This window comes from Crotalus tigris, unplaced genomic scaffold (genome assembly GCF_016545835.1).
Source record: "Crotalus tigris isolate CLP2741 ecotype Arizona unplaced genomic scaffold, ASM1654583v1 scf7180000018217.1405312, whole genome shotgun sequence".
NCBI classification, from domain to species: Eukaryota; Metazoa; Chordata; class Lepidosauria; order Squamata; family Viperidae; genus Crotalus; species Crotalus tigris.
Window position 1 is genome coordinate 1,254,927 of NW_024096887.1, and position 18,686 is coordinate 1,273,612.

An 18,686-nucleotide genomic window follows, 5' to 3' on the forward strand; every position below is an offset into this window, starting at 1 on the left:
ATATTTTAAAACCAGAACAGGTAAAGATGAGTTCAAGACTGCCTTAGCTGAGGACTGGGGATAAGATATAACATTGTTCCTGGGATATGTTCCTGGTGGGATTGGGAGGACATAACGTTATTTGTAGCCCAGTATTATTTCAGTCAGCAGCAACTCAAGGTATCCAAAAACTTTAAAGGTTTAATTGCCTCTTTAAAAAATAGGAATGTGCAAATCATTTTGTGATTTGATTCCAGGAGAAGTCTCCTATTGAAAGATCCCTCATTCCATAAAGTGAGATGACTGTATTTCATAACTAAGCTCACATGATACAAGGCTGATAATAATACATTTAGTGAATGTAAATGTTTATTTTTATTTGAGTTTGCTTGATGCACTTTAAGCTATAAATATACTTCATTGCATTTTAATTTTAAAATAGTTGATACAGCTTAGAATTTACAATATCGGAAAGAACAATTAGTCAATAAGGAAGGATTATAGGACAGTTGTCTACAGGTTGCCTGAATCTGATGAAAATTGGGAAGATCGTGGAAAAGTAAATAGAATACAAAAGTTGCAGTTTCACATAAAGTCAGGGTGCTATTCTGCATAATCTGTGAAACAATCACTCAGGTTTCATGGGGTGAACATATCGGGAAATAAGTTCCATTGGACATAAACATTTTGAGCAAAAATACTATATATTACAAGATTTTTTTCCATTTTGTATGCTGCTTTGATGCTAGATTACTTTGTATTCCTGCTGTAAAATTATGAAATAAAGTTCTAAGATGTATACAGCACCTACACCTGGGATTAAAGTACAAACTTAATATATATAAACATGATACTAAGTGTTTTTATTATTTGGTATAAAATGAGTACAGAAGTATGTAAACATGAATGTAGTTATTCCAAAGAATGCCGTGAAGTGAAATATTTTTTTCCAAAGGGATGGCATGATATGTTTTGAAGAATTGTCTATGATCCGAGTCTTCAGGGGTTTGAGAACACGGTCCCACTGAGTCAAAATTGCATTTCTAGCTTTCTTCCACTTTCCAGGTCCACAAAGGCGATACTGGTAAGAGGTACAAGGACCAAAGAAGATCTTCAAAGCTAGTTTGGGATCCTGTAGTAAAAGTAATGGTACATTGGGCTTAACCCCTATGCAAACAGCAATTTCATCCATGTAGCAAACAAATAATTCTTTTTCTTTCTCTTTGCTGGAAGTACCCCTGGAGCAGAAGACAAATGGAAATAGTAATTAGTATTCTATAGCTATAGATCAGGGCTTTTAAACTAGTGGTACACATACCACCGGTAGGACATTGGCACCTGGCAGATGGTATGTGACCTTGCCTAGCCTAGATAAGTGTAGCGGGGGGAGGGAATGAGCTAAAGTGGCACAACACAGGACTTGCCATAAGAAAGTCATTGGGAGCTGCAGAGCTGCTGGGTCGAGACAAAGGCCCCAGGATCAGCACTTCCAGCACACCCAGAAGAGAAAGGAGGAGGAGGGTGGAGACAGGAGACATATAAAAGGAGGCAGTTTTGGCGGGAGAGGGAGAAAAAAAAAGACACTGGAGAAAGAGAAGAGAAAAGTCTTTTGCCAGAGAATGAATGAATGAACCTTTATTATCAAAGTATAACATGTATACAGTGAGATTGGCTGACCCTCCCTCCATGCCCCCCCACGACTCACAGTGACTACAAACCCACCAACTTATTACACCCTGTGAGCTAATTGCACAGCACGCCGGCGTTACAAGTCTATCATGCATAAAATTATGTCCCATTCAAGAGCCTGACAGCCCATGGATAGAAGCTGTTCTTCAGCCTGTTGGTACGGCTGGCTATATTTCTATATCTCCTACCCAATGGTAGGAGAGTAAAGAGGTACCAACCAGGGTGTGAGTCATCCCTGAGAATTTTCCTCACTCTACCAAGGCAACGGGCCCTGGCGATGTCATCCAGTAGTGTCAGGGAACAGCCCACAATGTTTTGTGCCATGCTCACCACCCTCTGTAATGCCTTCCTGTCCACAGCTGTCAAGCCAGCATACCAAATCACAATACAGTGTGTGAGAACGCTTTCAATAGTAGATCCGTAGAAGAAAGTCATGAGTCGATGTTCTACCCTGTTCTTCCACAAGACTCTGAGGAAGTGGAGTCTCTGTTGGGCCTTTCTGGCCACTTGGACTGTATTAATTTTCCAGGTAAGATCTTCACAGAGGTAGACTCCCAGGAATTTGAAGGAGGAAACTCTCTGGGACAATAGTAGCTGCTTTCAAGCATGATGGTATACAGGCTGTTTGCAAGGAGATGTCAAAGATCCTTGTCAGGATCCCTGCTAATTGATCAGCACAATTCTTTACCACAGTCCCCAGTACCCCATCTGGGCCTGCAGATTTGCTGGGATTCACAGCCTTCAATACAGCTCTCACCTGGTGTTCGTACAAAGTGAGTGGCTAAGAATCAGAAGGCTGGCCAGCAGGGGCTACACGGTCTGGTTCATTCATCTCATAATGAGTGAAGAAGATATTCAGCAGCTCTGCCAGCAAGGCATCGGTATTCACCGTGTTCCTTGTATTGCCTTTATGGTTGGTTAAATGCTGCAGTCCCTGCCACACTTGCTTCAGGTTGTTATCTGCTAGGTGGAGAAGCAGTGAGGAGAAAGAGAGGGAAGGCTTTTGGGGAGAAGTGTGCGTGAGAGAGAGGGGGGAAGGCTTTTGGGGAGAAGTGTATGAGACAGAGAGAAGGCTTTTGGGGAGAAGTGTGTGTGAGAGAGAGGGGGGAAGGCTTTTGGGGAGAAGTGTTCTTGAGAGAGGGAGGGAAGGCTTTTGGGGAGAAGTGTGTGTATGAGAGAGGGAAGGCTTTTGGAGAGAAGTATCTATGTGAGAGAAGCCCGTGTTTTGTGTTAATTGGAAAATCTGATTTCTGACAGCTCCTTTGGGGTTGGAATTGCAACGTTACTTTGTATCTGGAGGGAGGGAATTTCAGTTTTGGTTTCAACTATGTAAGTGCTGATACTTTGTTTTCTAATAAAATATTCTTTAAGGAAGAATTCTTGCCTTGAAGTTCTTTTACTGGTTTCATCTATCGGAACCATGACAGAAGCCTTTTTTGCTCCAGAGACAGTGAGGTAGGAAGTTGGCAAAAAAGCTTTTTATTCTTTCTCCGGGGAGAGAATAAAAAACCTGACCAATTACAAAAATGGTACCGGATAGATGGATGTCAAGCTAACCTGCTATAAGAAGCCTACGACTCCTGCGGTGGCTCCAAGACCAAAACCTGCTAGATGACCATCTCCCCATAAAATCCCAGCAACGAGAGCAGCTGAACCTCCCAAATCTTCCTTGGCACCACCGATCAAGCGTTTCAGATGTGGCCAGCCGGGACATCAGGCAGCGGCTTGCCCTGTCCTGTTCCCCCAGCAGAGAAACAGACCTGGGCCGCTGAAGAGGAAGAAAACTACCCAGCATCCAACCAGAGAAAAGTCAAGCTGCATTGCTCAGGAACCTGTGACCCAGGTTATCTCACCCACTCAGGAGAGGGTTGAGACTCCAGCTGGATTGACCACCATGCTGGCTCCGTACTACAGCGACAATGAAGGAGAAAATGATCTGATGGTGAGTTGATCCATTCCATCTTTTTCCCTCGCTGCCAAACTCATAGTCCCTAAGACAGGGGTACAAATGGGCTTAAGTGTGCTAGTGCTCACAGGGTGCTCCCGGTGCATTATCAGCCTGCCAATTGCCCTTAAAACAGGCATACGAGCAAGGTTGCTCTCCAAACCTATGAGATTTGAACAAGCAGATGGATCTTTAATGAGAGGAACCCTGGTCACCTATCTAACTGAACTGGTGCAGTTAGAAATAGATGCACATTGGGATTTGTGGTGACTCCAAAAATGACTGAGGCTGTGATTTTGGGTCTAGCTTGATTGGATAAGTGGAAGCCTTTCATTTGGTGGGAGAAGGGGATGAGGACCGTGAGATTGCCCATAGGGCCAAATCCCCCTCATGGCTCCTTTGACGTAAGTGGAGAACCAGATCTACCGGCAGAAACTGTGAAGATAGTCACCATCCCCCTGCCAGGGGAACCACTAATCCCCAGTGAATATTGAGACTTGGTGGAAGTGTTCAGTGAAAAGGAATGTGATGTCATACCACCATATAGGCCAAACGATTGCACCATTGAAATATTACCGGGAGCCAAGCTACCAAAAATATATGCCATGATCCCCCTCAAAGTGGAGGAACTATGGCAATACGTTAATAGGAAATTGATCAGAGGCTTCACTGAACTGGCTAAATCCCAAGTGGGGGTTCCGGCGCTATTCAAAGAGAAAAAAGACTGGTTGCTGAGGCTCTGCGTGTATTATAAAAGGTTAAACTGTGTGAATGTGGAGAATAAGTACCCCCTCCTCCTCTTGAAGGACCTACTAACCTATCTGGCGAAGGGGCATATCTTCACCAAATTAGATCTAAGAGAGGCGTACTACTACGTGAGAATAAGAGAAGGGGATGAATGGAAAACTGCTTTTAACTGTCCTTTGGGCAGCTATCAATTCAAAGTTATGCCATTTGGACTACGCTGTCTTCATGCAGCTGATTAACTAGGTGCTGCACAATCATTTATATAAAGGGGTTTTGGTGTATCTTGATGACATCTTAATCTATTCCAAAAATATGACTGACTATGTGAACTTAGTATGAGAAGTACTGAAAAAATTGCTAAGCATTAAGCTATACATTAAATTGTCAAAGTGTGAATTTCATCAGACATGACTGGATTATTTGGGCTACAGAATTTCCAATGAGGGCTTAGAGATGGACCCTGCCAAGGTAAAGACTGTAATTGAATGGCAACCCCCAAAGACTCAAAAACAGCTTCAGAGCTTTCTAGGATTTGCAAATTTTTACTGTCAATTCATCCCTTCATTTGCTGAAATTGCTTTGCCCCTGACATACTTATTAAAAATGGGTAAAGAAGGGGGGAAGCCATGACTGGGCCAGCCACTTGCATGGGCTTTGAACTGTCAAACCACTTTTGAAAATTTGAAAAGACTATTTGTAGCCAAGCCAATCCTAAAACACACTACCCAGGGGAACCATTTGTGATTCAAACCAATGCTAGTGATGTAGCAGTAGGAGCAGTACTTTTGCAAAGAAATCATGAAGGAGTCCTACAACCCTGCACCTATACTTCAAAAAAATTCACCTACTGTGAGAGGAGGTGAGCAGTTTGGGAGAAGGAAGCTTTTGCAATTCGATGGGTGCTACTGACATGATGTCATTACCTGGAAGGGAGCAAAGTACCTGTCAAAGTATGGACTAATCACAAAAACTTATAGGCACTGAAAACTCCTCACAAACTATCCCCCAAAAAGTGCGCTGGGCACAATACTTTAATTGGTTTAATTTCACCCTAAAATACATACCAGGGGGAAAGAATTTCTTAGCTGATGCCCTATCCAGATTGCCTCAATATAAGAGTCAACATGAGCAAGTCATTGACTCTATTATGCCAGCATCCCAGATTGTCATCCAGATAACACCACAGAAAACCCCACCCACAAAAGCTCCTAAACCTGATGATCCTGTAACGAAGAAGTTAAAACTGATCAATGATCAATGTTTTAAGGACAATCAAAGCATCTTGACCTATAGAGATGGGCTGGTGTACAAGGGGGGAAATTATATCTGCCCAAAACTCTCAGGCTCCAAGTGCTCCAACGCAGCCATGATGTAAAACAAGCTGGATACTTTGGTTATTTAAAAACGCTACATTTAATTCGACGACAATTTTGGTGGCCGGGTTTGAAGAAAAACATGGAAAACTATGTCAAAAGCTGCGCAGTGTATGCCACCATGAGAAGAATTCCAGGAAGCCCCCTGGGATATTGCAGCCAGTGGAAGAGATTGCTATGGATTTTATTGTTGAACTACCTGAAAGCAGAGGAAACACAGTGATATGGACTATGATTGATCTTTGCCTGCTCTGGTCTCCCATCTTAGCTCTGGCTAAGATGTTCCTTAAACATATTTACAGACTACATGGTGCGCCAAAGCGAGTACTTTCTGACAGAGGGGTTCAATTTATGGCTAAATTTTGGAGACATTTTCTGAAAATAATTGGCTCATCACAGGGGCTGTCATCGTCTTTTCATCCATCTATGAATGGGGTGGCTGAAAAAGCAAAAGCAATGGTGGAGCAATACCTTAGATGCTATGTGGATTACCAGCAAACAAACTGGGCTGACCTCCTCCCTTTCGCTGAAGTAGCTTACAACAACACTGTCCATAGCAGCACTGGTTTTATGCCTTTTAAGATTGCTACTGGGAAGGAATTCAACCCAATACCTGACTATCCCCAAGACCCCTACCTCCCAGACTCTAGATCAGTGGTTCTCAACCTTTTTAATGCCGTGACCCCTCAACAGGTTGTAAGTCGAGGACTACTCAATGGTCGTAAGTCGAGACTACTCAACTGGTGCAGCACCGTTTGCAGAATGGGACTTTTGGCGGGCTCAGCAGGGCAGAGACAGCCTGGACAATTCCTATTGGCTTTTGAAAGCCAATAGAATTAGACTCTATTCAAGAGAGTCTATTCTATTGGCTTTCAAAAGCCAATAGAATAAAAGGGAGTAGCACAGCTAAGAAAAAGGGGAAAAATGGCGGACTGCATTGTTTGGCGACCCCCGTGAAATGGTCGTTCGACCCCAAATGGGGTCCCAACCCACAGGTTGAAAACCACTGCTCTAGACCAATGGATGTCAGCTTGGAGGGAGGTGTGGGACAATACTAAAAAAGCACAGAAAAAAGCCTTGGAAACATATAAAAAGCAAGCCGATAAAAAAGAGCTCCCCAAAGATTGTTCCATGTTCCATCCACAAAATATCTGAGACTCATATTACCCAGTAAAAAATTGGGACCTAGGTCCTTTCCCAATTGTAAAAATCCTGAACTCAGTTACTGGGGTGTTGAAGTTCCCGCGACTTTTAGGAAAAATCCACCCTGTATTTCATTGCAGTTTATTTGTCAACGCTGCTAACATCGGATGCTCTTGCTTTGACAACATATAGAGATGCAGCCATTTTCCTTCTTATGTTTTACTCTTAGAATTAGAGTTAGAATTAGATGATACTGGGGGGGAGGAGGAGGAATGTGCATGGGAGTTTAGTTACACATAACAATATTGTAACTAGTGTGAGAACCAAGGTTTTTTTTTAAATAAGAGATGATAAGAAATGGTGAATTGAAGAACTGGAGGGAAAGCCTGCATTTCAAACTAATTGGAGAATGTGATTTATGACTGTTAATTAAAGAAGGGTATTGTGCTTTGATACTATGTCCTCAGGGGAGGGGAATCAGATTTTGGCTTTGCCTATATACGAAGAGATGGGTCTCTTCGTCTCTGCATTGATTATAAATCTTTGAACATGGTGAGTGTGGGAAATAAATATCCCCTCACCCTCCTAAAGGACTTACTAACCCACCTGGCTAAGGGGAATGTCTTCACTAAGTTAGACCTGAGAGAAGCATATTACCGGGTGAGGATAAATGAGGGAGATGAGTGGAAGACTGCCTTCAACTGCCCCATGGGAAGCTATCAGTTCAAAGTCATGCCATTTGGGCTACAGGGGCCCCCTGCCGTATTCATGCAGCTGATTAATGAGGTCCTACATGATCATTTATACAAAGGGGTTCTGGTGTATCTTGATGACATCCTGATATACAGCACAAATATGACTGATCATATAAAGCTGGTGAGAGAAGTGTTAAAGAAACTATTGAATGCCAAGCTTTATGTCAAACTGTCAAAATGTGAATTTCACCAGATCCGATTAGATTATCTTGGTTATAGAATTTCCAACGAGGGCATTGAAATGGACCCAGCCAAAGTGAAAGCTGTAATTGAATGGCAGCCTCCAAAGATTTGCAAACAGCTCCAGAGCTTCCTAGGTTTTGCCAACTTCTACTGTCAATTCATCCCCTCCTTTGCTGAGGTTGCCCTACCCCTTACAGAATTACTCGAAAGAGGCAAAGGAGGAGGGAAGCCGTGACCAGGCCAATCACTAGCATGGACTATGAGTTGTCAGACTGTTTGAGAATTTAAAAAGACTATTTGTTGCTGAACCAGTCCTAAAGCACTCCTGCCCAGGGGAGCCCTTTGTAATTCAAGCCGATGTCAGCAACGTGGCCATCGGAGCTGTATTACTGAAAAAGAACCAAAGTGGGACCCTGCAACCCTGCGCCTACACCTCGAAAAAAATACTGAGAGTGAAAGGAGATGGGCAATCTGGGAAAAGGAGATTTTCGCAATCAGATGGGCTCTAATAAACTGGAGACACTATCTAGAAGGTAGCAAAGTGCCTTTTGAAGTATGGACAGATCACAAAAATCTAGCAGCACTGAAAACTCCCCGCAAATTGTCCCCGAAACAGTTGTGTTGGGCACAGTACTTTAACTGTTTTAACTTCACTCTAAAGTACATTCCGGGAGGGAAAAACCTCCTAGCTGATGCTCTACCCAGACTACCGCAGTACAAAAAACAGCGTGAAGAGGTTAATGAGGCAATTATCTCAATCCACAAACTGCTGCTCAATTCACGCGTCGCAGGACCCCTAATCCTGATGACCCTGGGGCAAAGAAAATAAAAGAAGAGCTCATCACCGATCAATGGTTCAAGGATAATCAAACCTCCCTAACATGCAGGGATGGTTTGGCTTACAAAGGGGGGAAATTGTACTTGCCAGAAGCCCTCCATCTTAATGCTCTCAAACACAGCCATGATGTAAATCAGGCTGGACACTTTGGATATTTAAAAACTCTACATCTCATCCACTGGTAGTTCTGGTGGCCGGGGTTAAAACGGGATTGGAAAATTATGTCAGGAGTTGTACTGTATGTGCCACCATGAAAAGAATTCCAGTGAAACCCCCTGGGTTACTGCAGCCAGTGGCAGATCCTTCTCAGTCATGGGAAGAAATTGCTATGGACTTTATAGTAGACCTACCTGAAAGTAGAGGAAATACAGTCATCTAGACTGTGATAGACCTGTTTTCAAAGCAGGCTCACTTCATCACCTACAAAGGACTCCCATCTGCCCAACAACTGACTAAATGTTCTTGAAACATATCTACCAGCTGCATGGCGCCCCTAAATGAATAATTTCAGACAGGGCGGTGCAGTTCACAGCTAGGTTTTGGAGGAGCTTTCTTAAATTAATTGGATCATCTCAAGGTCTATCATCTGCTTTTTACCCATCTACTAATGGGGCTGCAGAATCTGCTAACAAGATGGTGGAACAATATCTCAGATGTTATATTTCCTACCAACAAACCAACTGGATCAATCTCATCCCTTTTGCAAAGGTGGCTTACAATAATTCTGTTCACAGCAGTACCAGCTTCACGCCTTTCAGAGTAGCCACAGGAAAAGAGTTCAGCCCAATACCTGAATACTCTCCAGTGTCCTCTGCTTCTCAGACACTTGATCAATGGGTGAGGGGGTGGGAAAAAGTTTGGAGAGCCATGAAAACTGCTTTAAAAAAAGATTTCTGAGACCTATAAAAAGCAGGCAGATAAAAAGAGGGCTCCTCAAAGAGCATTCCAAGTTGGGGAAAACGTTTATCTGTCGACTAATATTTACACCTCAAATTACCCAGCAAGAAATTAGGACCGAAATTCTTGGGGCCTTTCCCCATCGTAAAGATTATTAACCCAGTCACAGTAGAATTAAAACTCCCTAGGCTTTTAGGGAGAGTTCACCTGTCTTCCACTGCAGCTTGTTGAAACCTTTTCGGGGCTCCACTTTAAGACCTCACCCTAAGAAGGCATCCGGACCCCTTGTGGTAGCAGGTCAGACTCACTATGAAGTAAAGCATATTCTTGATTCTAGAATTTTTAAAGGGAAATTGCAGTACCTAGTACAATGGAAGGGATACTCGCTGTCTAAAGCCACTTGGGTGAAAGCTAGTGATGTGAAAGTCAACAGAGGTTCTATAGGAAACACCCTAACAAACCGAGAGACAGTCCCTAACATATGCTTTTGTTTATGTTACAGGATCTGTCCCTTTTGTAAGGGGAGCCAAATGTCAACGCTGCTAACATCAGATGTTCTTGCTTTGACAACATATGTAGATGCAGCCATTTTCCTTCTTATGTTTTACTCTTAGAATTAGAGTTAGAATTAGATGATACTGGGTGGGAGGAGGAATGTGCATGGGAGTTTAGTTAGACATAACAATATTGTAACTAGCGTGAGAACCAAGGTTTTTTGAAATAAGAGATGATAAGAAATGGCGAGTTGAAGAACTGCAGGGAAAGCCTGCATTTCAAACTAATTGGAGAATGTGATTTATGACTGTTAATTAGAGAAGGGTATTGTGCTTTGATACTATGTGCTGAGGGGAGGGGAATTCAGATTTTGGCTTTGCCTATGTATGTGCCAATGCTATGCTACTCAAATAAAGATTCTTTAAGGTAAACAATGCCTCAAAGTTCTTTGAAGAGTTTCATCTGTCGGAACCATGACATTATTAAAACCTTTCCGTGAATCAGCTTTGTGACCTCCTCCCAAGAAAGCTCCTGGTACTCTGTTAGTGGCTGGGGAAACACATTACAAAGTGAAACGTATTCTTGATTCTAGGTTATACCAAGGGACGTTACAGTATTTAGTACAGTGGAAAGGCTACCCACTGTCAGATGCAACTTGGGTAAAATCTACTGATGTTAAAGCTAACAGACTTATTCATAAATTTTACAGCAAACATCCTAATAAGCCTAGGAGCAACCCTTAACATATGCTTCTGTTTAAATCGCAGGACTACTCCTTTCTATTAAGGGGGGCCAGATGTCAATGCTGTGACAATGGATGTCAATGCTCTGACAACTGAGAATAGCAGCCATTTTACCTTTGCTTTAGAATGCCTTATTTACTGTTTTGAAGTTAAGATGTAGAAGGGGGGGATGGAGTAAATGCTTGAGGGTTTAGTTCACCATAACAACTGCAGCTGTGTGGGAACTCAAGGTCATTACTTGATAAAGTTTTGGCGGGCTGAGAAGCTGGGAAGGAAAGCCCACATTTTGTGTTAATTGGAGAATGTGATTTCTGACAGCTCCTTTGGGGTGGGAATTGCAACTTGTTACTTTGTATCTGGAGGGAGGGAATTTCAGTTTTGGGTTCAACTATGTAAGTGCCAATACTTTGTTTCCTAATAAAATGTTCTTTAAGGAAGAAATCTTGCCTTGAAGTTCTTTTACTGGTTTCATCTATCGGAACCATGACAGAAGCCTTTTTTGCTCCAGAGACATTTTACAACAAAACATAAAGAGCACACCAAAAAGTTTCTTTTGTGAAGAAGAAAGACAAATTTATAAAATGCCATGCTTTTTCATGAAGTTCACAACCATCTCGAAAAGGTGTCTGGAAGCATCTTATGAATTGTCCTTGATAGCAACAAAACGAAATAAGCCTCACACAATCGTTGAAAAATCGTGGTTCCCTCTGCCATTGCAATTGCTTTAATTCTCTTTGATGAAAAAATGGCTGATATTATTCATAATATTCCATGTTCTGATAACACCATCCAAAGACAAATACAAGATATGGCCACAGATGTTATTCAACAAGTAGTGGAAAAGATCACAGCAGGAGAAAAATTTGCATTTCAATTGGACGAAAACACTGACATTGCTGGTGAAGCACAATTAATTTTCTTTGAGTGTGTTCCTGATTCAGATGATATACTGGAACACATATTATTTTGCTGCCCACTACCTGGCAGAACCACTGGGGAAGAAATATTCACAATAATCAACAATTTTTTCAGTGAACATGGAATATTATGGACTCACTGTGTAGCAATTTGTTCCAATGGTGCAGCAGCAATTTACAGTTCAATATCATATTCAATGAATAAAAACCTCTATACTTGCATTAAGCTATGACTTAGCCTGATGTGTCTATCAGTTAGTGTTTGATTTATAGGGAAAGGAACTCTGATAGATCCTGTTGAGTAATAGTTTGAGTTTTCTTTTTGAAACTAAAAAGGAAACTTGCAATATCTGAAACATCAGAAACAATAGAAATAGAACAACAGAAAAGTTTCTTCCTCTCTGAAGTTAAATGTGACCCATTCATATGTAAAGGACATTCATGTCCTTTAAAACAGAGGTCCCCAACCTTTTGGGCACCAGGGACCGGTTCCATGGAGAGAAGTTTTTCCACAGACCAGAGGGTGTGTGGTTTTGTGTGCTGCCTGTATCCCATGGATGAGGCTTTGCTTGTTTGTGCGGACTGGTTGCTGGGCCAGGGGTTGGGGACCCCTGCTTTAAACCAGTAAATTATCTTCCACCCAGAGCAGTAAATTGCTCAGGTCTCCTCAAGTTTTGCCTTGCCTCTGGGGTCTGTTTACTCTCTCTCCTGTAGCACAAGAAAAAGCCAATAGGATATTATTCGCGTTTCTTAATATTATTCCTGATTAAAACAAAAACAATTGTCATATATATCCAGACCAAACATATGTTGCCTGAAATCAGAAGAATCTAATTAGAAGTGTCTAACCATGCAGAGGAGCCACAATTCTGGATAGTTACCACAGTTGAATAACTGAGATGCTTCTAGGTCAGATTTTGTACTGTGCCTCATCCACAGAATTTTACAGAAAAAAAAGGTGAGCATTATAACACCTTCTCCCTGTAATTCTCCTGTGGGTCATTCCATGTCAAGTGGTCTGGGGGTCCCTGCTCAAACATCGTGGATTTTGACGAAATTTTGTATGAACATGCACATATGTCCCCAATGAACATTGGTAAAGTGTTACGTTTGCTGATGCAATACTTGCGGAGATATAGTCATTTGTTTGACCCCATACCGCAGCCTTCTACAGTATGACTCTGAGATTCCAGCAACTTTGAGACATAATATCTCCGGCAATATTTTGCTTGAGAGAAACAAAACTTGGCCATCTCGTACAACTTTTGGTGCTCTATTAAACAAAATAATAAACACATTGTCATGAGCGATCTTCATCTAGATAATTTGGAGCAAATTTGGCCGAAAATATTGCTGCTCAAAAAAAGGTTTAAAGTTTGGCTTTTTATATATTGGAAGGAAAGGTATGATAAACGTGAAACTTTGTGCATAATAACTTAGCACCACAAGGTTTTCAAATATAAAATTTCATTCTCCTACTGCTTTCCAATAGTTTACAAATTGAGTGTAAAGTTGATGTTTTTTTGTAAAAACACCAAAACTATGATATTTTCAGCCCACTTTTACAAAAAAAAATCCTCCTGGAAACTCTGTTAAATCATTCTCATTAGAAAGAGCATGTTTCAAACCCCCTAAAAAAGTAGGGTTGGTTTTTCATCACTGATGTATAAAGCCCTAAAAATAGGCACCAAGTTGAGGACATTGCTATGGCAACATCACATGTATTCTATTATTTTTTCATCTTGTTTGTTTTATATAAACATCATTACTACAATAATATTGCATTGGTCCATGGCACTTGAACCAGCAACCCCATCGCCATAGGGGGCACGCCCAATAGTTGTGTAACACCAGCCACGGGTGGGTTTCTTGGTTTCTTTTTCTTAATGGCATTAAGCCTGGAAATACTTCATGAGTCAAGGTGTAATGGAACTTATTTTTTATGGCCACATGAAGGCACCCTATGGATGGTTGACAACTATAAACTGCATCATATAATAATTTTTTTCCTTCAATGCTTTAAGGCTGAAAACCCCTGGATCTTCAACCTGTCTTATGTTCTCTAATGCTTTTAAAGGGTTTGGGGCCAGTATTGCAGGTCACTATACATAACTCTTCTGTCTGGAGGACCTAGAAGATTTCTTTTTATCTTTGGTATATATCGCCTTTCTATCAGAGGGTACACTGTGTATCTCTGAAAATAGCATTCAACATCTATTTAGATTAAGAAAATAACTTGATAAAGAGTGTTAAAACAGCCAGGAAGAGTTACACACTCTTCTGTACCTGTTAGTTTTTTTACCTACATAAGTGAAGCAGCAACTCTTAGGCCACACCTATATACCAGTAATATCCACAAGCAGTATAATAAAATGTTTTATCCCAATTGCTGATCTTTACAATGCCGCAGTAACAAGAAAGCGGCATGTTCTACCCTTATTGTTTCAATGCATGACAAATTAAAGAAAGTTATTGATAAATTCTCCCAGCTTCCCTTCCCACTATATAGCCCTGCAGTCAGGAAAACACAATCTTCAATTGTAGTCGCTAATGTAGGAATGAGTCAAAATAGGCAGTTGCTTAGAATGCCTGGTTTAGCAATCTGTAAAGTTACTTAACATGACACATAGAACTATATAGAAGAATAGGGTTGGAAAGGATCTTGGTAGTCTTCTAATGCAACCTCCTGCCTATAGCAGCAGATCCTAGATTAGGGGTTCCCAACTGGGGGTGCTCGCACCCCCTGGGGATATGAGATGATATTCCAGGGGTGCAAAAACTTGGGCTTTCAAAATCATAGTGTATATGCATAATTCATTGCCGTTATTTTGAACTATTGTAAGGGGTGTGAGACTATATCAGAAGCGTTCTAGGGGTGCAGGGTATAAGTTGGGAGCTGCTGTCCTAGATCATTCTGGATAAATGGCCGTCCAGTCTCTTTCTGAAAACCACCAGTGATGGAGCACTCACAACTTCTAGAGGCAAACTATTCCAGTGATTAATTATTCTCACTGTCAAGAAATTTCTCCTTAGTTCTAGATTGGAGCTCTATTTAATGATCTTCCACCCATTACTTCTTGTCCTGCCCTCAGGTGGAGAATAAGTTGATCCCCTCTTCTCTGTGACAACTCTTCAAGTATTGGAAGACAGTTATCCTATCACTCTTTATCTTCATTAGACTAGACATACCTAGTTTCTTCAATCATTCATTATATGGTTTAGCTTCCAGACCCCTTGTCATCTTTGCTACTCTTCTTTGCATTCTTTCTAGGGCAGTGATGGCGAACCTTTTAGAGACATGTGCTGGGGCAATGCCACGTGCCCACAGAGAGGACTCCGCGTGCCACTTCTGGCATGCGTGCCATAAGTTCGCCAACACTATTCTAGGGTCTCAACATCTTTTTTGTATGGTGGTGACCAGAATTGGATTTTCCCACTGTGGTCTCACTAGTGGCATTACTACTTTTTAATGTGATCTTGAAACTATCCATCTGTTGATGCAACCTAGGACTGCATTAGCTTTTTTGGTAACTGTAGCACACTGCTGGCTCATACATAAGTGATGATCTACTAGATATGCTGGTCTACTGTAATAAAGATTTGAATTGATTTGACAAACAAGATTTGACAAGAAATTTGAAAACCATTTGCGAGGCATTATACGGGTAGATGTCCAATCTTTCCATGATCAAATGGCATATCCTAATCCTGAGTTACCATATCATTGATGAAATGTGCTAAATTATATTGTATCAGGAGAAAAGAGAAAACAATTACTTTAAAACTAAAACAGATAAAGATGAGTTAAATTGATTCAGCTAGGGTTTGAGGATGAGATGAAGGCAATGTCATCAGGACATGGTATTTAAAACTGGAGCATGATCATGCTGTGGTTAGGGAGATATGAGATTAAGACCTCAGATTCAATTTTTCTTTCTAAACCAGGATAACATAATGTTAAGGTGACCAACTTTTTTACAATGAGAAGGAGGACACAAATAAATTGAAGAAAAAAAAGTGAGTCTAATGTATGTGTGTGTGCCGTGTCGTGTTTTGGTAAGAAGTAAACGAAGCCACTTACGTGCGGCACACTCTCTCAAAACAATTCTCCTGTGCGGAGCGCACATGTCTCATAATCACATCTCGCCGCACTGTACCGAGCCTTGACGAATCATCATGTCAAATACAAATATGGCACATCACAACGGATCGGATCGGCATCGATCGAATATGGAGATTTACAGATTAGTCTTCAAATAGGAGGACATGTAGGAGGACACTTTTCGAGAGAGGACAGAACTTACAAAAGAAGGACTGTCCTCCCTAAAGGAGGACGATTGGTCACCTTAATAATGTCAGTAAAGGACCAGTTGCTAAAATGCACATAAACGTGTCCACGAAATTACCAGAAGTTGAGCTGAATGGAAATAGAGATTATTATTTTACATTTAAAAAAACAGTGTGGATCTTTGCTATGCCCTTTCCAATTTACCTAGTTCTTTGTGATATGTTTTGCCTTGTCTTATTTTAGGAATATCATGTCTTCTCTTTAAAGAATTTCTGTCTGTTAACTTCTTCCCAGGAACTTTGCATATACCTTTCGGGTACTTTGCCAGAATGATACCTTGAAATAATGTTTGTTGAATCTATGGTTTAACATTTTCTAATTCACTGAAGCTGAGAGGCAAAAAGTACTAACTATAGCTTTCAAAATAATATATAACATTTCATACTTTTTAAGGAGCCTTTTCTTCTGCTTAGCAATGTCATTCATCATTCTGTTCACTGGAGGCAGCTTACTAGATCCTGGTAAGGAAAAAAGGAACAATATGGATGAGCTTTGACCACAACATTGTTGCTTTGAGTTTCTTTAGGAAAGATGGCCTGTTAGGCTCACACTCTGTGGCTAGTCACAATGTTAACTATGGTCATTAATAAGATGGTCACCTTATTAATCATGTCACAGATGATTAACCAAAATGTTCACAGCCTCTGTTTGCTTTGCTGCTGAGAACAAGTTTCTAAGTAATTTTTTTAGTGGCCTTCTGTCTGTCCTTCCATCCATCCATCTCAGCAAACTTCTGAATTTTACCCATATGCTACTGCATGTGAAATAAAAATTAATCAATTTCTCATTCAAATTGTTTCAAAACGAAGCACACAAGATATATATGTGAAAAACAATGCTGTGTTAATTGAAGGTTTTAACTAAGTGCTGTTTTTCTGTTATCTTGCACTAATTTGTAGGAGATTAAAAAACAGCAATATTAAACATCAACAATCCACTTAAGCTTTCTATATGGGTCCAATTCATGTGTATAGTATTGGTTAATACTTATGTTGGATTATATATTAGTCATAGCTCTTCTGTGCTACTAATTAATACCGATATCTTTTAAAGTCTCTTTGATTTGTAACAATAGTTTGAAACTCTCTCTCTCTGCTACAAATGAATCAGATGACTATCATCTTGTTTGTCTAGATCCTGATCTTTTTGTGAAATTTTCTTTATCAACTATTTTGCAAGCAGCTATATTACTTTAATTGGGGCAGCTCTGCAATTATCTGCCTCAGTATTGAATATCTGCATTTTAATACTTAATATTAAAAAGTTTTGTTACCGTGTTTCCCTGAAAGTAATACCTATCCTGAAAATAAGCCCTTACTTGATTTTTATGCATGTGTCTAATATAAGCCCTATCCCCAAAATAAGCCCTAGTTAGGAGGCTGTGCAGCTGGCTGCCCGCCCATTCCATCTGGTTGTTCATAGTGCTGCTGCCATGAGATGAGCCAAGGCAAGTGGGGGAGAGGGTGGAGCTGCCCTACGTGCCCCATACCCGTTTACCTCTGGGGCATCGCAGCCAGGTCTCCCACGCCCTGACATCTGCCTTGCCTCGCAATGGTGGCACCAACAATCCCGTCCAGCAGGAGCCTGCATGGCCACCACTGGCCCATTTCTTCTGTGGCAAATCCATTGTGCTGTTCTCGGTTGCAGAGGTCTTTTCCTGAAGACCTCTGCCAGTGAAATGGAGCCCGGAAGCAATGTGCACGTCAACCCAGGGCTCCATTCTTGGCGGCAGAGGTTTTTTGCAAAGATGGCGAATGTCTTTGCAAATGGAGGGAAGGCTTTGATGTTTCAGCCCTTACCTCCATTTGCAAAGCCTTTTGCTGTAAATCTCATCCAGGCCTCCATTTGCAGAGAACAGAGGCCTAAAGTACCTTGAGATCACGTGAGATCAGTAGTGAGAAGTGGGCCAGTGGCGGCCACATAGACTGCTGCTGGATGGGGTTGTTGGTGCTGCTGCCACGAGGCAAGACAGTGGAAAAAATAAGACATCCCCCCAAAAGAAGACCTAATGCATCTTTTGGAGCCAAAAAAATTTATAAGACCAGGTCTTATTTTCGAGGAAACATGGTATATGTTATTTTTGTTTCCTTTTGATGTATTCATCTCCTGTGAGATTGAGCCATCTTTCAAATTGGAAAGGTCTTAATTGTCTGGCAACTATTTCATTTTGCAGCAAAGCCAAGAAGTGAGATTATAGAAATTCAACTTTTACATTTTGACTATTAGTTGCCAGAAAGACAACACTGAGTGATGTGAGAGTCCCATCTTTCTTGCATATTAAAGTTAATGGAAAGATGTCTCCTTTCTAGATGCTACTTGGAAAATAGGCAACAACCCCAGAAATTTCCAAGCTACTATACCACAGCAGGATATGGAACCAGGTTATGAAGACCGAAAAGTTTTGGGCAGAAGAGGTTTATGATATCCAGTCTTCCACCCTGTGGTACTGAGCAATCACCATATCATATAATATAATACAATATAATACAATATCTAAATATTAGCAGAAAATGAGGGCTGGAGTTGTGAAAGATATGAGTCCCCAAAATTTGCAAGATCTCCCTAATTGTATTTTTATGGATCTTATAATAAAGAGGCCAGATGCTTAGCTGGCATTCTAGAAGCTAACATGCC

At 41.1% G+C, this 18,686-nt stretch overlaps 1 protein-coding gene across 3 annotated transcripts in view; it reads right to left on the reverse strand.

Annotated features, from left to right (window-relative positions):
• Positions 1–335: 335 nt before the first annotated feature.
• FMO4 (flavin containing dimethylaniline monoxygenase 4) overlaps positions 336–18,686 on the reverse strand; it is an 83,390-nt gene continuing 65,039 nt past the window's right edge. Inside the window, exons 7-8 of one of the 3 annotated variants that reach the window (XM_039349018.1) lie at positions 16,438–16,510; positions 336–1,217 (exon numbers count right to left, since the gene is read on the reverse strand). In XM_039349018.1, coding sequence (XP_039204952.1) covers positions 833–1,217; positions 16,438–16,510 — 458 coding nt within the window. In that variant the 3' untranslated portion in view covers positions 336–832. Of the gene's footprint in view, positions 1,218–10,407; positions 12,978–16,437; positions 16,511–18,686 lie in introns of those variants that run through there. The other 2 variants (XM_039349020.1, XM_039349019.1) reach the window with 2 other exon arrangements.